General features: G+C 48.2%; 3 protein-coding genes across 3 annotated transcripts in view; 2 read left to right on the top strand and 1 right to left on the bottom strand.

Annotated features, from left to right (window-relative positions):
* Nucleotides 1–7446: 7446 nt before the first annotated feature.
* irx4b (iroquois homeobox 4b) lies at nt 7447–10502 on the top strand. Its single transcript, XM_062446108.1, has 6 exons — nt 7447–7841; nt 7981–8220; nt 8825–8934; nt 9061–9217; nt 9505–9664; nt 9781–10502. Exons 1-6 carry the CDS (start codon nt 7782–7784, stop codon nt 10500–10502), a joined length of 1449 nt encoding a protein of 482 aa, XP_062302092.1. The 5' UTR covers nt 7447–7781.
* A 7530-nt stretch (nt 10503–18032) lies between these two features.
* Nucleotides 18033–18959, bottom strand: ndufs6 (NADH:ubiquinone oxidoreductase subunit S6). The gene is made up of 4 exons (XM_062445857.1): nt 18779–18959; nt 18521–18574; nt 18263–18385; nt 18033–18161 (listed from the first exon to the last, which is right to left on the bottom strand). Exons 1-4 carry the CDS (start codon nt 18920–18922, stop codon nt 18093–18095), a joined length of 390 nt encoding a protein of 129 aa, XP_062301841.1. The 5' UTR covers nt 18923–18959; the 3' UTR covers nt 18033–18092.
* An 804-nt stretch (nt 18960–19763) lies between these two features.
* mrpl36 (mitochondrial ribosomal protein L36) overlaps nt 19764–20053 on the top strand; it is a 363-nt gene continuing 73 nt past the window's right edge. Inside the window, exon 1 of the mRNA XM_062446107.1 lies at nt 19764–20053. This exon is cut by the window's right edge and continues 73 nt beyond it. Coding sequence (XP_062302091.1) covers nt 19764–20053 — 290 coding nt within the window.

Genomic DNA, 20053 nt, shown 5'->3' with positions numbered 1-20053 from the left:
GAGGTGGGGAGTTGATTCCACCACTGGGGGGCCAGACAGGAGAAGAGCTTGTGTTGGGACCGGGCGGTCTTGAGCGGTGGGACAACCAGGCGGTTGTCTGAAGAAGACCGTAGGTGACGGGTGGGGGTGTAAGGCTGCAGGAGAGACTTGATGTAGACGGGTGCAGTCCCGTTCACTGCTCGGAAGGTCAATACCAGTGTCTTGAATCTGATACGGGCCATGATAGGTAGCCAGTGGAGAGAGATGAGGAGCGGGGTAACATGGGAGCGTCTGGGTAGATTGTAGACCAGGCGGGCCGCTGCATTCTGAATCCTCTGAAGAGGGCGGGTTGCACATGCTGGGAGACCAGCGAGCAGCGAGTTGCAATAGTCCAACTTGGAGAGGACAAGTGCTTGGACTAGCAGCTGGGTGGAGTGCTCAGACAGGTATCTCCTAATCTTCCGGATGTTGTAGAGGGTGAATCTACACGACCGGGAGACCGCAGCAATGTGGGCCGTGAGGGAGAGCTCGTCGTCCATGGTAACCCCAAGGTTCCTGGCAGAGGATGAAGGGGTCACCGTCGCAGATCCCAGGGTGATTGAGAGATCGTGGGAGACGGAGGGTTTAGCCGGGATGATGAGAAGTTCTGTTTTGGCGAGGTTCAGCTGGAGGTGGTGCTCGGTCATCCAGGCGGAGATGTCTGTGAGGCAGGCCTCAATCCTAGCTGAGATCCCCGGATCGGTCGGGGGGAACGACAGGTACAGCTGCGTGTCGTCAGCGTAGCAGTGGTAGGAGAAGCCATGGGAGGTGATGATTGGTCCAAGTGAGGTGGTGTACAGAGAGAAGAGGAGGGGTCCAAGGACGGAGCCCTGTGGGACACCAGTGGAGAGCTGGCGAGGGCCTGACAGTTTGCCTCCCCAGGAAACCTGGTAGGATCTTCCCGACAGGTAGGATGAGATCCACTGGAGTGCAGTGCCAGTGATGATGCCAGTGATAAATGAATAAATGTAGTTGGCAGAGCCCAAATAGAAACAAGAAGACATCCACAGCAGCTCATGTGATCCTCCACATCACCAGGAGATGGCGTTAGAACACTGCTGGTGTGTGTGCAGCTGCAGCACTCAAACAGCTGATCAAGTCACAGGGATGGGAGAGAGCGTGCATCAATACCGACACAGGGAGAGAGGCCCTGCATCAGTACAGACACAGGGAGAGAGGCCCTGCATCAATACCAACACAGGGAGAGAGGCCCTGCATCAGTACAGACACAGGGAGAGAGGCCCTGCATCAGTACCGACAAAGGGAGAGGCCCTGCATCAGTACAGACACAAGGAAAGAGGCCCTGCATCAATACCGACACAGGGAGAGAGGCCCTGCATCAGTACAGACACAGGGACAGGAGAGAGGCCCTGCATCAGTACAGGGACAGGGACAGGAGAGAGGCCCTGCATAGACACATCCATAGCCTGCAGATGAGAAGGACCTAAACACCCACAAACCAAACGCTGCAAGCTTCCCCCTGTGGACCTGGACACCACTAGCTTCCCCCTGTGGACCTGGACACCACTAGCTTCCCCCTGTGGACCTGGACACCACTAGCTTCCCCCTGTGGACCTGGACACCACTAGCTTCCTCCTGTGGACCTGGACACCACTAGCTTCCCCCTGTGGACCTGGACACCACTAGCTTCCCCCTGTGGACCTGGACACCACTAGCTTCCTCCTGTGGACCTGGACACCACTAGCTTCCCCCTGTGGACCTGGACACCACTAGCTTCCCCCTGTGGACCTGGACACCACTAGCTTCCCCCTGTGGACCTGGACACCACTAGCTTCCCCCTGTGGACCTGGACACCACTAGCTTCCTCCTGTGGACCTGGACACCACTAGCTTCCTCCTGTGGACCTGGACACCACTAGCTTCCCCCTGTGGACCTGGACACCACTAGCTTCCTCCTGTGGACCTGGACACCACTAGCTTCCCCCTGTGGACCTGGACACCACTAGCTTCCCCCTGTGGACCTGGACACCACTAGCTTCCCCCTGTGGACCTGGACACCACTAGCTTCCCCCTGTGGACCTGGACACCACTAGCTTCCTCCTGTGGACCTGGACACCACTAGCTTCCCCCTGTGGACCTGGACACCACTAGCTTCCCCCTGTGGACCTGGACACCACTAGCTTCCCCCTGTGGACCTGGACACCACTAGCTTCCCCCTGTGGACCTGGACACCACTAGCTTCCTCCTGTGGACCTGGACACCACTAGCTTCCCCCTGTGGACCTGGACACCACTAGCTTCCTCCTGTGGACCTGGACACCACTAGCTTCCTCCTGTGGACCTGGACACCACTAGCTTCCCCCTGTGGACCTGGACACCACTAGCTTCCTCCTGTGGACCTGGACACCACTAGCTTCCCCCTGTGGACCTGGACACCACTAGCTTCCTCCTGTGGACCTGGACACCACTAGCTTCCTCCTGTGGACCTGGACACCACTAGCTTCCTCCTGTGGACCTGGACACCACAAGTCACAAGATTCAGATAAAAGGAACTTGATCAGCGCTTCATCCAGATAGTGAGCAGGGGTTTGGGGGTGTGGATGGAAAAATGGAGCCAGGGTGGTTGTGTAAACGACAGCGCAGGTTCAGGTGTGAGTATAAGGCAGTATTGGTCCCTGTGGGCAGAGGGCTGAGCAGCTGAATAATGTATGGATGCTCACAGCGTAATGAAGTGGAAGGGATCGGGAGGAATAAATCTGGTCTCTCAGGAATCAGCACATACACACTTTAAAGAGCCTGCTCCCTCCCATCCTCCCTCCCCACATCTCTTTATATCTCTTTTTCTCTATAAGGCTTTCTGCATCTTTCACACAGACACAAACACACACCAAACAACAGTCTCTTCCTCTCACTGTCCCTCCCTCCCTCTTAGTCACTCCTTCTCTCTCTCGCTATTTGCTGGTGGCTAAAAGGGATAGGATGTTTCTGTTCACTTATTATGCATCATTGATGACGAAGGTCAGTGCATTTATCCTGCACACTGCTCTGGCGTGTCTGTGGGTTCTTGATTAGACGTCTTCACAGGTAGAGGCTCACTGCTGCTGAAGAGTAGGGATGCAGCGAGTAACAGATTTAACTGCAATTTAAAACATCTCGGTTTTGTAACCGTAAAGGCTCAGCTACACCAAGTGTTTCTGTTCTCACTCTCAAAAAAGAGACATTATGGTACATTAGTTTTCTATGAACAACAGTTGCACTGTGAGGAAAATTAAACAAACATTGCTGGAGTTTGCTAACCTGATGTTGTCATACTCATAATTCTAGTCAGTCCGTTGGGCTGTGAGTATGGGGCGTGTTTCAACCGAACCCGGAAAAAAAATGCCTCTTCGCTCAATTGGATAGACCTACAACCAATCAGAGCAACGTGTTGTTTGTTGAAAACGAATTCAACCCAAGCGCTCTTTGGTGACGTGGTTGATTACGTTACTGTTGATCATCTGTCCATCATCGTATAAAGCCCGCCCTGACAATTTGATTGGTCCGAACAGCTCTTGTTCGGACATAGTTTTTCCCCAACTGAGCGAACCCAGATCCAACTTCCCGACCACATTTTTTTGTGGGCAGGGCTAAGTTCGTCTGGCACCCAGGCTAGGAGTTTGCAAACAGTTCCGGAGAACTCATTTCCCCTGTTGCCCCTTCACCGCACCTGTTAAAAAAACATTTGAACAAATAATATATTTTTTTACTTTTTTTTTCACACAGTGAAAGTAGGGGATAGGAGAGGGGATGAGAGGGGAGAGAGAACAGAGAAGCCTAAAACGGAGTAGATTAAACAGCGCAGAGTACAGTAGAGTACAGTAGAGTCATCATTAAGTACTCATCAATGATGCAAACTTTTTAATAAAAATATTATTCTTGCCTTCTGCCTTGCTCCATGGTAGCTTCGTAGACTAGTTTACATTTTGTTGTGAGTGATAGCCTGGAAAAAAGCAATGACAAGAAATAATATTGATCATGCGACCAAATTAAAACTAAAGTAACATGCCTGGCTTGAAAATGTAATCAGTAGAAAGTACAGATATGTGTGTAAAAAAATTAAGGAGTGAAAGTAAAAAGTAAAGTACTGATACCAGTTAAATCGACGAATCAAAAGTACAGTAATTTCTGCCAATGTGTTAAAAATGTTTACGGAAACACCTCTAATTAAAACCTCTAATTTAAGAATGCTCATGTGATTTAAACATCCCTACTGTTGTGAAATAAATTAATGCACAGTAATCAGTGCACAGACTATAATTGTACCATCAACATCTATCATCTTTGCATCTCTACTGAGGAGGTGGACACAGTGCTGTTTATGGCTGGAGAAAAACCTATTGAGTACAAGGCTATTAGTATGTAGAGGGGAGATGTACAGATCAGGTTCTACTTTAACTCTCTCACTCCCCTCTCTCCCTCCCTCCTTCTCACTCTCTCTTCTTCTCATTCTACCTCTGCTTGTTGCTCCTGTTGAAAATGTGACATCAGACACTAAAGCTATATTATTCTCAGAGCTGTCAACATGATTCCAAACTTCATAATCTCAACCCAATATTTTATGCAAAAGCAGCAAACCCAGAATAGAGGACCAAAGAGCATCGACATGTTAAACAGTGATAAAAATTTCATAGTTCTCATACTTTCAGGTAGAGTTCAAATGCACGCTGCTGTCTTTCCTTGTGTTTGAGGGGAGCAGTGATTGGAGTTGTTCTCTGTTTGTATCATGACACAACCTCTCTCACAGTTTAACAACACTCTGTCATTAACCTGTAGACACGCCCACTACATCATGCGAGATGCAGGATGAGGACAGGAGAAAAGGCGAGTTTTCTTCTGTGCATTATGAATGAATGATTGATGTGAAGGGAGATGGATCAGAAGGCTATAATCATGGTCTAACAAACACTCTTTACAAACACATCCTATACCCTGAAAGAATGCCATATACATACATGATCATATTTTAATATGTAAGTATGTCATTGCATATTTACAGGGAATGGTAATGCTATGTGGGCTTCCTTATATGCAGTATAACACATAACGCATTGTCCGGAAAACAACAAAGAACTCCTGCTAGGTTTACTGAAACCTCGAAGTGCTTAATCTCTTAGTCCACCTATAAAACCCTTTAAACACATTTACCAAGGGACAAAAAAAACCTAATGTTCCATGTTGAAGCCTAAACAAATGACCATCATCTCTGAGTGACGGGGGTAGGGGGGGTGGAGAGCGATGGCTTTATTTGGCAGTGAGCGGGAACACGGCTGAGGCTGAGACAGAGGTGCTGTTCTGAGCACCTTTCATGAAACAAATGGAATGTCAATCAAGTGTCAGAGCAGGGAGGAGAAGCTTCTGGAACGTTGTTCTGTCTCACTCGGGGCGCGCTGGGACATCATACAGAACAAGCCTCTCCTCCTCCCTGTCCATCCCTCTCTCCTCCTCTATCTCTCACTTTCTTCATCCCTCTCTCCTCCTTTGTTCTTTCTTTCTCTCTTGTTTCACATTGTGTCTTGTTCTTTCTTGTTCAGTCTGTCTCTCCCAGTCTTTTTCCCAATGTTTACTGGGTGCTTAGGGGGGATTTGTGTTTGACCCTGGTTTCAACTGAACTTCCCCCTTCCCTCCCCCTCTCCTCTCATCTCTCCTCCTCTCCCCCTCTCCTCCGTTTTCCTCTCCTCTCCGCCCTCTCCTCTCTTTTCTCTTCTCTCCCCCTCTCCTTTCCTCTCTCTCCTCCCTCTTGGAAGAATGGTTGGCTGTTGTGGGTCAGAGGGGACTAGGTTGAGTGGTCTCTCCAAAGAAAACAGTGACTGGTCAGGCACTGTAATGATCGGACTCAGGAGAAGTGGTAGCTATCCAAGTGCGGGCTTTTAATAGTAGTACAGAGTAGTCAGACAGGCACAGGTCTTCAACAGGAAAACAGCAAGGCAGGCAAATCCAAAGGATGGTCGAGTCACAGGCTTGGGTCCAACAGGGGCTGGCAGGAATTTCAGAGACTATTGTGGAAGAAATTGCGATTTCCTGTGTGCTTACATAATTCACTAATCAATAGAACTAGTCATTGGATACTAGTTAGTATGTTCTCATGTAAGCTTGCTATTAATAAGAGTAGATTGTGTCTATGTGTCAGGGTTAATAGATGTTCGGGATCAGGAGAAAGTACTGGGTAAACGTCCTTTTTCATGACTACAAGGAGAGTGCCAACTATGACCTCTCTAGTCTGAGTGGTCATGTGTTGGGAGCTGTGAATCTCTTTCTCTGAGACTGTTGTAACATCATTACTGCCTGACTGTCACTATCTATGTTTACATTCCTGTGCCCTATAAAAGATGGTCCTCCGGCCTTCAGAGCCAGGAGAGACATGATTGAGACCTAAGCCTGGCGTTGTGTTTATTGTCAGAGGTCTGGTTTTCTCTCCCAATCTGCAGATTGATAAACACTTATTAAAATCCAGAACTCAACTGAATTTAGTCACTCCGTTTATGAAGAGACGGACAAACCACTTTCTTCATCACTAGGCACAGAGCAGGTACAGATTTCAGGCAGGGGTCGTTATCTCTGTTTCTAGAAAATCCAAAGGGAAGAGCAGAAGAATAGTCGAGGCAAAAACAAAGGTTCGGTACACATAAATCTCTTAGATAAGTAACGCTCGGTATTGCAGGTAAGAACTAACTAACAAGACTTTGCAGTGAAGAAACAGGCTAAGCGAACATCTAATCAGGCAAATGAGGTGCAGGTGTGAGTGTGTGTTGAGGAATGTCAGGCACTCTGGTGACAGTGATCTGGGAAGGGGAGCCACCACTGTCACAGGCACTAAGTGTGTTTGTGTCTTTCTGTCTGCTTGTGTACGACTTCCGAGCCTGGTTCTACAGCCAAGTTCATATAAATGCTTACTCTATAGGGACGAAAGGAGAGCTTATTGTTTGATTAATTTGCTCAAACCTAGCTCGTAATTCTCTCACCCATAAATAACTCACTGACAAGGATATTTCATTGAGGTGACGGTATCTAAACTACAGGGGAAAACGATTATGCTAATAGATCTCTGTAGTCATCAATCATCTATTGGACTGTCAATGTGGTGTCACGTAACATTCGTGATCCCCCTTTGGAAAGTGTTTCCTGCGGCAAATGTGTGCGTGAGAGCGTGAGTGTTGAAGTTAGAATCGAATACACCCTCATTACATTTACTAAAACCCCGGGGCTGCGTGTGTACGTGCGCTCGACTGGAACAGGCACCGTAGAAAACGGTTAGTAAATTAAACACAATATGGGTGGTGGAGCTCTCGAGCTGAATATGAGAGACACTTTAAAGTGAGGACCCGATGGCTACACCAGGGTTCATGTGACGTCAGAGAAACGAGCGCGTAAAAACCAAAGAGCGCATGAGGAGTTGCATGGAGAGGATTGTATCACAGCAGTTTGGGATTCTACACGGTGCACCTGCAACAAGACTGGATCATAATCTGCCCGGTCCCTTCTCAAAATTCACTACAAACACTCAAAACACAAGAACCCAGCTGTTTGACGTTGGATTTACTGATCCTGAATTACTGAAAGTGGAACTAATTCATAATTTTAGCATTTTAAGCCTGGCTGTCCTGCGGAGGTAAAGTTCAGTGACTGCATTCTTGGTGGACATTTCTTTTGATATGTATGAAGGTTTCACTGACTTACCTGATTAATCGAATTAGATCAGAACGGGGACAGTCCGCTTTGGCGCACGGATGTCTGTCGGAGTAGCAGCGTGTGCGCGGTTGATTCTCTGATGTCATTAACTCCCATGGCTTACCCACCGCTAGGATACCCGTACTCACCTAGACACCAGGTAACTCACCCGTACTCACATACACACCAGGTAAATCACCACACGCCTTTAAGGAATTTTGAAGTGTGACAATTGTTCCTGTGTGTAAAATGATCTTTCAGTGTTTATACTGACGCGTCAATGTCTCTGTTTCCGTTAGTTCTTGATGACCTCGAGCTCACTGGCCAGCTGTCTTGAGCCCAGTGGAAGGTCTGTCGTGGACAGCCTGTCAGCCCCCTCTCATTCGCCCCACAGTTGTCCGGTTTACTCGAGCAGAGTTCTTAGTTCTCCAGGGCACGAGCTGACTCCCCCCGCCGGTATCGGTGTCTACAGTGGCGCCTATAAAAGCCAAGGGTATTACAGCACGTGCGCCAGCGACGCCACAGCCCTCTATTCCAGGGTAAGGGTTTCTAAATGCCAGATATTGATATTCAGGTTGAGTTTCGAGTAAAATGTTGTGGTAAAAGTTATATACAAGTGACTTTGACATAGCTGACATTGTTAAAGTTTAAAGTCTAAAATATAAATACAAATATCAGCTCCCGGTATAAATGATGTGAACCTTTCTAATTACATTTACATTTAGTTATTTAACACATTTAACAGTAGGCCTGTTCTATACAGACCCAGTGGCGATTTTAGACTCTTTTTAGGGTTGCTCAAGCACACCTACATTTCATGTTAGCATCCCTAAACATAATTACAAATAAATAAATAAATAAAAAAGATAAATAAATTAAATAATTTTAATTTATTAAAATTAAATAAATGTATTTAATTTAAATAAATAAATGTATTAATTGTTATCCAGTGAAAATAGTGATTTTTTTAGCAAGGCAGTTTAACACTTTTGCAAGGCACTGTATCCATGTCACATACTCATTGGGGGCTGAGCCCCCTTAAAGGCCTGTACAGACCTATCCACCTTCCACACACTAATCCTGTCTAAACGGGTAGTGCATGTGCACTTGAAGTTGAATTAAATATTTGAATTAATATTGCAGGGAACACTTGACTCCAAAGACGGAGCTGGGCCAGCCCACGTGGGCCCACAGGCCCCTGCATATTACCCCTACGACTATGCGTTTGGACAATATCCGTACGACAGATACGGGTAGGTCAACCTTTACTCTTCACTTAATTTCTCGTTTTCATGCTTTCATCACAGTGATACTCAATGACAAAGCAAACTGCTGAAATTTACCACATTTATATTTACTGCACACTCGATTTTCTTCAGGTATGCAAGTGCGGACGGAGCATCACGTCGTAAGAACGCGACCCGGGAGACCACGAGCACTCTGAAGGCCTGGCTGCAGGAGCACCAGAAGAACCCGTACCCCACCAAGGGGGAGAAGATCATGCTGGCCATCATCACCAAGATGACACTGACACAGGTAACCAGCCTGGGGACGGCATGTTTATGAACCCGTAACCCTAACCCTAACCCGTAACCCTAACCCGTAACCCTAACCCGTAACCCTAACCCTAACCCGTAACCCTAACCCGTAACCCTAACCCTAACCCGTAACCCTAACCCGTAACCCTAACCCTAACCCGTAACCCTAACCCGTAACCCTAACCCGTAACCCTAACCCCATAACGAGTGTCGAGTCTGAAGCTCCTGGTACAACCAGGTGCACATGCACATGGTCTCGCTCACTGTCCCCGTGTCCTCTCTAAGGTGTCTACCTGGTTTGCAAATGCGCGCAGGAGACTAAAGAAAGAGAACAAGGTGACTTGGTCCCCGCGTGCTAATAAAGGTTCAGATGACCGAGGCCTTGATGACGACAGCGATGGCGGAGAGGAGTCTATGGAGGAACAGCCAATGAAAAGCCTTGCCGGTACGTAGGCCTCACCGCGCGTAACAACGGGCTTATGATGTTATCGGTTTCACTATCGTTTTAGGAACAGGGAATTTTTCCAACATTGTCTCATCACATTTGTCATGTCATTCCAGATGAAGGGCAGCGTTCGGATCTCCAGCAGCGTGATCTGGAGGACTTTGATCTGCTTGAATCAGACTGTTCTGATGGAGAACTGAAACAGCAGTTTGACACAAAGAGCATTTCCATACAAACAGGCCGCCCATCAGACTCTTGTCATAGGCCTTGTTCTCACACCACAGACACATTTCAGAGAATCGAAAGCTTGTCTACAAACGCTCCAAAACTGCCCCCAGAGCAAACCCCACCAGATATAGACAGCAAACCAAAAATCTGGTCAATCGCGCAAACTGCAGTTTCTTTCAATTCCGCTATTCAACCTGAGTATCTTTCCTGCATGCTGTTGTCCACCGGAGCCTCCCTCCCGGGCTATCTGTCAGACGTGGGGCCTAACCCTAACCCTAGAGACCAGGGCTATCTGTCAGACGTGGGGCCTAACCCTAACCCTAGAGACCAGGGATATCTGTCAGACGTGGGGCCTAACCCTAACCCTAGAGACCAGGGCTATCCATCAGAAATGGGGCTGGCTGCGTCTCATAGAGACCAGGGCTCTCCGGTCACAACGCTCAGAGAATGGGTTGATGGAGTTTTCCATGACCCCCCACTGTTCCATCCACGACCGCTGAACCAGACGGCCTCCAAGCAAACCACGGCATGGAAACGGTTAAACGGATCCTCAATGGAAACTCAGGGACGTTTGTTTGAACACATTGCCTCCTCTCTACAGCACGTCTAGACTGCCAGCGCGAAAGTGCACCATGCTTTTGTTGTTGTAGTGACTTTGGACAATGGAACACAGAAAGTCACGTATATGTGTGTGGTGGCACTTTGCTGATGATAAAACACACGTTGCATCCCGGGGAAGCTGCAGCTTACCTTCCTCGGAGTTCACGCCTGAGTCATCACAACATGTGCATGTGTTCTCACATCCAGCAGACCTATGTGAAATGTAAACAGACAACATTGTGCACATCCACTATATTCCTGCGCTAAAGTCCAGTTGCAGCTGTCACCGTAATAAATTGTCTTTTTATAACAGGTGGACATTTTCTCTGAGTCCAGTCGTTTGCTGTCGGGGCAGAAAGACACATGTAGCGGTTAAGTGCAGCCTTGCCTGAGACCAAAATGATGTAGATCTATCCTCTGTGAGTGTGTGTGTGTGTGTGTGTGTGTGAGAGACAGAGAGAGAGAGGGTTTGGTGAGGGGGAGTGGAGTGGGGGATAGAGAGACAGAGAGAGGGTGGGGTGAGTGGTGTTGGGGATAGAAAGACAGAGAGACGGTGGGGTGAGTGGTGTTGGGGATAGAGAGACAGAGAGAGGGTGGGGTGAGTGGTGTTGGGGATAGAGAGACAGAGAGAGGGTGGGGTGAGTGGTGTTGGGGATAGAGAGACAGAGAGAGGGTGGGGTGAGTGGTGTTGGGGATAGAGAGACAGAGAGAGGGTGGGGTGAGTGGTGTTGGGGATAGAGAGACAGAGAGAGGGTGGGGTGAGTGGTGTTGGGGATAGAGAGACAGAGAGAGGGTGGGGTGAGTGGTGTTGGGGATAGAGAGACAGAGAGAGGGTGGGGTGAGTGGTGTTGGGGATAGAGAGACAGAGAGAGGGTGGGGTGAGGGGGAGTGGTGTTGGGGATAGAGAGACAGAGAGAGGGTGGGGTGAGGGGGGGTGTGTTGGGGATAGAGAGACAGAGAGAGGGTGGGGTGAGGGGGAGTGGTGTTGGGGATAGAGAGACAGAGAGGGTGGGTGAGGGGGAGTGGTGTTGGGGATAGAGAGACAGAGAGGGTGGGGTGAGGGGGAGTGGTGTTGGGGATAGAGAGACAGAGAGGGTGGGGTGAGGGGGAATGGTGTTGGGGATAGAGAGACAGAGAGGGTGGGGTGAGTGGTGTTGGGGATAGAGAGACAGAAAGAGGGTGGGGTGAGGGGGGGTGGTGTTGGGGATAGAGAGACAGAGAGAGGGTGGGGTGAGTGGTGTTGGGGATAGAGAGACAGAAAGAGGGTGGGGTGAGGGGGGGTGGTGTTGGGGATAGAGAGACAGAGAGAGGGTGGGGTGAGTGGTGTTGGGGATAGAGAGACAGAGAGAGGGTGGGGTGAGGGGTGGTGGTGTTGGGGATAGAGAGACAGAAAGAGGGTGGGGTGAGGGGGGGTGGTGTTGGGGATAGAGAGACAGAGAGGGTGGGTGAGGGGGAGTGGTGTTGGGGATAGAGAGACAGAGAGGGTGGGTGAGGGGGAGTGGTGTTGGGGATAGAGAGACAGAGAGGGTGGGGTGAGGGGGAGTGGTGTTGGGGATAGAGAGACAGAGAGGGTGGGGTGAGGGGGAATGGTGTTGGGGATAGAGAGACAGAGAGGGTGGGGTGAGTGGTGTTGGGGATAGAGAGACAGAAAGAGGGTGGGGTGAGGGGGAGTGGTGTTGGGGATAGAGAGACAGAGAGAGGGTGGGGTGAGTGGTGTTGGGGATAGAGAGACACAAAGAGGGTGGGGTGAGGGGGGGTGGTGTTGGGGATAGAGAGACAGAGAGAGGGTGGGGTGAGTGGTGTTGGGGATAGAGAGACAGAGAGAGGGTGGGGTGAGTGGTGTTGGGGATAGAGAGACAGAGAGAGGGTGGGGTGAGGGGGGGTGGTGTTGGGGATAGAGAGACAGAGAGGGTGGGGTGAGGGGGGGTGGTGTTGGGGATAGAGAGACAGAGAGAGGGTGGGGTGAGGGGGGTGGTGTTGGGGATAGAGAGACAGAGAGGGTGGGGTGAGGGGGGGTGGTGTTGGGGATAGAGAGACAGAGAGAGGGTGGGGTGAGGGGGGTGGTGTTGGGGATAGAGAGACAGAGAGGGTGGGTGAGGGGGAGTGGTGTTGGGGATAGAGAGACAGAGAGGGTGGGGTGAGGGGGAGTGGTGTTGGGGATAGAGAGACAGAGAGGGTGGGGTGAGGGGGAGTGGTGTTGGGGATAGAGAGACAGAGAGGGTGGGGTGAGGGGGAGTGGTGTTGGGGATAGAGAGACAGAGAGGGTGGGGTGAGGGGGAGTGGTGTTGGGGATAGAGAGACAGAGAGGGTGGGGTGAGGCGGAGTGGTGTTGGGGATAGAGAGACAGAGAGGGTGGGGTGAGGGGGAGTGGTGTTGGGGATAGAGAGACAGAGAGGGTGGGGTGAGGGGGAGTGGTGTTGGGGATAGAGAGACAGAGAGGGTGGGGTGAGGGGGAATGGTGTTGGGGATAGAGAGACAGAGAGGGTGGGGTGAGGGGGAGTGGTGTTGGGGATAGAGAGACAGAGAGAGGGTGGGGTGAGGGGGAGTGGTGTTGGGGATAGAGAGACAGAGAGAGGGTGGGGTGAGGGGGAGTGGTGTTGGGGATAGAGAGACAGAGAGGGTGGGGTGAGGGGGAGTGGTGTTGGGGATAGAGAGACAGAGAGGGTGGGGTGAGTGGTGTTGGGGATAGAGAGACAGAGAGGGTGGGGTGAGTGGTGTTGGGGATAGAGAGCAGGAGTGTTATGAACCGAGTGTTATTCAGCCGTGACTAATTCAAACACACAAAGGACAGTGCTGCTAAATTGTTAAATCGATGCCACTTCCACCCTGGGCTTAGATAGCTGCAATCAGCGATGCGTCCCTTTTCGTTAGGCGGCTTTTGACGGTATCAACAGGGGACCAAGGGAGAAAACCCACTGCACTGAAGCTGGGTCAGAGACAACACCAGCTCCATTAGAATAAGACAACATCCTGGGCTGCTGCTCTGGTGCTTCAGCTCCCCTCAGGAGAAACGCTGGTGTGAAGCTGCGTAAACATAACGTAAGAGGCTCAGTTAGGGTCGGCCTAATTCACAGATTAGGGTTTTTTTATTTTTAAGAAATACTTCTACTTCCTCATTTGAATACAAGACAACACCTCAGAATAATTTTTTTTGCATTACCTTTTGAGAGTTTAATAATAATGCGACAGGAATGTGGGTAAAGGAACTCTTCTTTTTCTTCTGATCCTTCTTCTCTGTTGTCGATTTAGGAAAGATGATAAAGTATTTATCAGAACAGAGAGAGATCCACCAAGGCTTTGTGTGGAATTAACCATTTCAGACTAAATAATTCAGGACCAAGTCAACCGAGTATTCCATTCTTTTTCTGCTTCATAAATAAATGATATTTAGGATGATAAATAATGACATCCAACTCTTTCTCTAAAGTTTATTTTCTAGTACACAGTTACACATAAGCTGCAAACGAATAGTAACACACTTCAGAGACAACAATTCGATAATGTACTTCTCCAAGTAGTGTCTCCTCAATTGCTTTATAAGCGTAGTGGGATGTGGGAAATATATAACTAATATCTAACTAATATAACTAAATACAAGACCAAGACACAGCTAAAGAAGGCTTGAGAGCTGGAAGGGACAGACCTTCATCTTGATCTGAGAGGCAGATAGATAAGAACCAGATGTTCTAATCAGAGATGAGTTTACACGTTCTGGACATGACCCCTCTGACACAGTGAGTTCAAGCAGGGAGAATCAAAGCAGACTGTTAAGCTGCAGAGAGGAGGCCCAAAGTTCCTCCTGCAACTTGGTCTGTGAAGGTCAACGATCATATCCTGCCTTCTTTCTACTTCACCTGACACATTCTGTTTCGTTTGACCTAAACGTCTCATTCTCTCCTCTCCTTTCTCCCCTCCTTGTGGGTGATGTTGTTCTTTTAGCAGACACTTCCATCCACAGCAGAGGATAACGCTAACCCTTACCACTAACCACTAACCCTAAACCACAGCAGTATACGAGGGAATTTGAACCTGTGACCTCTTGATCTGCACTCAAGTGCTCCACCAATGAGCAGAGCCCAACTGATGTAAGAACAGACGTTACAGTGATGCTGGAAACAGACTGAGAGACAAAGCCATATAGCTCAGCTTGATCTCGAGCTAATTATCATTGTTCATCTTTACAAACACAATGGGTTTTATTTTGCCCCTTAAGATCTGAGAGGATTGTTATAACTTTGAAATAAGTTAACCAAGGTCCTCATTAACTGATAGTTAGATGTCTGGAAAATGATTATTGACAACTCCCTCTCTCACCCTGCCTGCACCTTTGGACAAACACCTACCCCATTCACTTTCTCACTTTCTCTCGATGACACCCACACACGATCACCACAGACACTTCATGGTCTCTTGTGCTGTCACACAAACCAGGTCTTCCAGGGTAGAGCTGAGAGTAAACCCTCTCCCTGAAACCTGTCACCAACAAAGGAGGTGTCTATCTCCGCCACCGTCTCCGGAGCCACTGTCACTAGAACACGTTGTTATTTCCATAGTAAAGGTCAGATTTACTGTAACCCGTGTCTTCGGGGGGAGAGTGAAGTCACCCAGAGACAGTGATTAAAGGTCAGTTTTCCATGATTGCCCCTCATAATAAGGTTTAGGACTGGAAGCTACGCTGATCCTGGATCTGTGACTGTGTGCAACTTCTACCCCAAAGAAAGTTCAGATAATTGGATAAAAGGGACAGAGCTGGGTGGGTACTTAGTGAGCCTGAAGTCCTGTAATGTGACACATTTCAGAAAGGGAGGCTTCTAATGGGGCAATTAAGTACAAAGGGATGATATTTGTGTTGAGGGAGAATAGAGTGCAGGAGTGTGTGTGTTCACGTTAAAGGGAACCTGGCATTTATCCTCATTATCTGCTGCAGCGAGGGATGGAGATCTGCTCTATCTGCTGCAGCGAGGGATGGAGATCTGCTCTATCTGCTGCAGCGAGGGATGGAGATCTGCTCTATCTGCTGCAGCGAGGGATGGAGATCTTCTCTATCTGCTGCAGCGAGGGATGGAGATCTGCTCTATCTGCTGCAGCGAGGGATGGAGATCTGCTCTATCTGCTGCAGCGAGGGATGGAGATCTGCTCTATCTGCTGCAGCGAGGGATGGAGATCTGCTCTATCTGCTGCAGCGAGGGATGGAGATCTGCTCTATCTGCTGCAGCGAGGGATGGAGATCTGCTCTATCTGCTGCAGCGAGGGATGGAGATCTGCTCTATCTGCTGCAGCGAGGGATGGAGATCTTTCACTTTCACAGCCAAATCCCTTTCACTGACCTGGACTTGCCACCTTCGTTTGCTTGAAAAGTACACAGTTGAAAAGCTGCAGTAGATCAAATAAAACCTTTTTTCCTGAAGAATATAATTCAGCACAATCCCTGGAGGAAGGTTAACTGTACACTGGACGTAATATCTTGGTCAGGATCTAAAATTATTCTACTTCCATCTATTAGGACAGAGTATTTTGGATTGGTTAATAATTGAATGTGCTGTTGTTTTATTCAGCACAATTCATATGCTCAGTTTCATCCAAGGTTTTTGCTCTGAGCCTCGCCTATAACCTGACAATCAACCTCCCTCCCACCAAAACCACCCGGTCTAGCCATCAGCTCTGAACAGACCCAACTGATCATCCCAACAACACTCTCCTCCACCTCTCCATCACCAAACAGGAGCGACTACAGGAGCCTTAACACAACCCCTCTATGGATGAGTACAGCATCACACCTCCTCCTGCCTGAGTCGCCAGGGCTGATTATAGCAGCCTGGATGCTGTTCCAACCTGATATCTATGGGCTGGAAAACATGGTTCCACAGCAGCACTGGGGACCGGCCAGGCTGACGCTGTCTGCAGCGGGCCAACTCAGCATGCAGTTGATCTGGGGAGAAGACTGATGAAATATATATACCATCGTCTTCAAACATGAATTGTTCCGCACCGCTGTTCCTTAACAGTCTGCATTTTCCTGAAGCCTTCCAAGGTTGGCAAAACCAAGACATCCCTGGGAAGCGTCCGTGATGCAGGACGAAAACTAGGGCCGAACCCTAACCCCTAACCCTACAGAAGAATTCTCCACAGCTGAACTGTGTCCATACAGAATATTGTTTTTGCCAATCATTCATACCTGTGAGGCCACACAGCCCTCTGAGGGACACTGATTGATTTGTTTCGTCTTCATAACAAAACTGTACTGGGTCAATGAAAGAACAATAAAAAATTACTGAGCAAAAATTCATTTATATAAACATATTCTACTGAGACACATATATGTATATTTGAGTTTGGATGTTGAACTGACAAGAAGGTGATCGGCTGCAATCTGCCTACCCTCGAGGACCTGCATACCTCGAGGACCCTGAGGCGAGCGAGGAAGATTGTGGCCGACCCCTCCCACCCTGGCCACTCCCTGTTCCAGCTACTCCCCTCTGGCAGAAGGCTGCGGTCCATCAGGACCAAAACCTCACACCATAAGAACAGTTTCTTTCCATCTGCTACTGGCCTCTTCAACAAGGCCAAGGACTCCCATTGATATTCATTCATTATTTAGCCCAGTATCTGATTGCACTATGTTGACCACTCATGCTGCTCATTCTTATTCTTCTTTTTATATATATATTATTTTATATTTAAGTTGTTTCATTCTTAGATTGTTTAGTTCTTAGGAATAGTTAAACTTCTGTACCTTTACTTAATTTAAGATTCGTATGTTTAGTGTTTGCACCTCCCTGCCACAGTAAATTCCGTGTTTGTATAACATACATGGCGAATAAACCGAATTCTGATTCTGACAAGCACATCAGCTGAGGTCTGATCCAGACATGTTAATATTACAATACCCTTTAAAGTGATGGCCCTGGAATGTCGTTTTTCAAAGGTGTTGATAAAGTTGCTGTTTCATCTACTGTGCATGTCAGGGAACCATGCACAGTGGATGAAAGAACCAAAGAATGCCAACCTGCTGATTAGGACCACAGCCTACATGTGAGAGAATCACACCTCCTAGCATTTTTTATTAAACCGGATCATTAAAGTAGCAACAGGTTTTGTTGAAAAGTAAAATAATTGTATTATGGATAAATGACTTAATCGCAGCTACCCAGACACATGCCTTCTCTCCCAACCACCAAAGAAGAAGTCAGAACCAAAACTTGTAGCAGTGAGAGCTGTAGGGCTCAAAGCACAGTGACACGACCACACAACAGCCTCTCCTACATCCTAGCTTCCATCTGAAAGTACTCTCAGAAATGTGGATAGGCAACTGTTGCCCTCTGCTTGTCAGAAGATGAATTGCACCATAGGTTATTATTAACATGATTATTGAATTAATAACATCAATGTGATAATAATGGTGTATTTTTCATAGCTCATAGAAGCAAACACTCTGGTTTATCACACAAGACTGGTGCACATTCACTGTACCCAGAGGCTCTCTCAGAGTAGCCAGACCAGAACCTGTGTTTCATTAGAAAGCAGAATTTCTCAAGACTGATACTGGAGCATATATAATTTATTTAACACAAAGTACAGAGAGAAAAACCACTGAAGAGTCTTAATGATGATGACTCTGCTTGAACTGAAGCCCACAGTAGCCACACGTGCCAACCTTCGTGTCTTTGTCCTGGAAACGCAAAGTCCAGCACAGACATGCAGGTTAACAGATACAGTCAGAATCAAACACAATGCTAGTGTCCCAGATGTCACTGGCGTGAGGCTACCTACCAGGTTGATGTACACCTTGGGGTGGCCCAGGGCTCCCCCACCCCCGTCACAGGACACCACCCTTGCACCAACTTCACTGACTGGCTCTTCTGCCACCAGACTGATGGCAAAGTTCCTGTTCACCTGGATTACAGGCATCAAGGAGAGAGATGAAGAACGGCTAACTTGGCTAAATGTCTGGAGAGACATTCTTGCTATTTAGTTTTAATGCCAAAAATGAGTTGACTTCGTGAAAGTGATTGAGTGAGTGATTCTTACCTCTTTCTGTCTGCCAACGAATCGGGCTCTTCTGGGGTCATGCTCATCAAACACCTAAATACAAATGGGTGACGTCAAGAGCAGACTGTTTGACCATTTGCAACACAAATGCAGTCTAAATCGTTGCAGAAATCCGGCTATTCCGGCTAGCTGCCACCTTAGCAGGACAACACAGCTAACATGCTAGCTAGCATGCTAGCAAAGTTACTGCCTGGGTGGGCAGGAAGATGTTACTTGGCGAGCGAGCCTTGGTCTCACCTGGCCGGTGTGGGTGATAGCTTCCCCGGTGCTTGACACGGTTACGTAGTGTCGTGGTGCAGATACAGCTGACATTTTCAGTGGTGATACAAGTACCTTAGCATTCCTACTGAAGGACAGAATCCTGCCCGCTGCTGCCGCCATGTTTACTGACCCGCTACAATCACCCACAATGCTCCGCAGTTCGCGTATCAAAACACTTAGCTATGCTGGGTCCTAAATTAAATATTCCATTACTTTTGCACATCTTTTTTTAGAAATAACCCGGGTGAAAATCACATATATATAAAGCATTTATGGGAAATATATTACATAAATGTGTGAAGACAAACTAAAAAGACTTCCTGTATGGTTTACAGAGCCCACCAATGAATTAACCATCCATCTACGTCACAGGAAGAAAGCCCAGCCGACTGCCTCCAGACTTCACGGTCGTGTTGTGTTATTGAAAACAAACTCTTTGATGGAATCTATACAGATCTAAACCTTACCTTTGGAGCAAAAAGGTTGGTAACTTTGTATTATTAATTTGATAATAACTAAACGTATACACAGGCTCGGGCGAAAAGCAGATGGTTACGTCCGTCTGGCCTTGAAAATCAAGCGTGGTGGCTTCACCAAGTAGCCTCGCGCAGAAGAATATTACTATCGTTTGTTACAAATACAACATGTTATATTTACATTACATTTACATTGTCATTTAGCAGACGCTCTTATCCAGAGCGATTTACAGTAAGTACAGGGGCAAGTAGGGTGAAGTGCCTAACACGGCCGGGAATCGAACTGGCAACCTTCAGATTACTAGCCCGATTCCCTGAGCGGTTAGGTAAAATCCCGTTATTAAGGATGTTCACGTGCTGGGGAGGTTATACATTCTTATAAAGCTCAAGTTATTGAAAACAACCAGTGCATTTAATAAGATAATTTACAAAACGATGTTTACAGGTTTCTTCTTAATGCTTGAGGAAGATAGTCCTCGGCCGTTATGTTAACCCACCTGGCCCGCACCCTGTCCCGGCAGCTGACCGGGTTGGGCCGGTCCTCCCTGTGTTGGTTCCCCCACCCTGGGTTCCTCTACAGAGGGCTCTCTTCCCTCTCAGTCACCCCTCGGCTCCTGGTGCCCGGCAGAGCCCCCGGCCTCCAGGCCCCCGCTTCTGCAACCTTCCCCCAGGACAGGGGCTCCCTCCTGGGCCAGTGCCAGCACCTCGCCTGCCTGCAGCCCTGCGCTGGGATGAAGACCAAGAGTTCTCTGAAACGACGTTGCAAAGACTGCTT

This window comes from Osmerus eperlanus, chromosome 20, assembly GCF_963692335.1.
Source record: "Osmerus eperlanus chromosome 20, fOsmEpe2.1, whole genome shotgun sequence".
Lineage (NCBI taxonomy): Eukaryota > Metazoa > Chordata > Actinopteri > Osmeriformes > Osmeridae > Osmerus > Osmerus eperlanus.
Note: the sequence above shows the minus strand (reverse complement) of the source record. Positions and strands in the feature narration are given on the sequence as shown.

Bases quoted from the DNA above. Each gene is read 5' to 3' on its own strand.
- ndufs6 (XM_062445857.1), bottom strand. From the start codon at position 18,922: ATGGCGGCAGCAGCGGGCAGGATTCTGTCCTTCAGTAGGAATGCTAAG. The intron at 18,386-18,520 runs GTAAGAATCACT...CCTGTAATCCAG, and splicing joins TCGTTGGCAGACAGAAAGAG to GTGAACAGGAACTTTGCCAT. The intron at 18,162-18,262 runs GTAGGTAGCCTC...TTGCGTTTCCAG, and splicing joins CCAAGGTGTACATCAACCTG to GACAAAGACACGAAGGTTGG.
- irx4b (XM_062446108.1), top strand. From the start codon at position 7,782: ATGTCATTAACTCCCATGGCTTACCCACCGCTAGGATACCCGTACTCA. The intron at 7,842-7,980 runs GTAACTCACCCG...TGTTTCCGTTAG, and splicing joins CGTACTCACCTAGACACCAG to TTCTTGATGACCTCGAGCTC. The intron at 8,935-9,060 runs GTAGGTCAACCT...GATTTTCTTCAG, and splicing joins TATCCGTACGACAGATACGG to GTATGCAAGTGCGGACGGAG.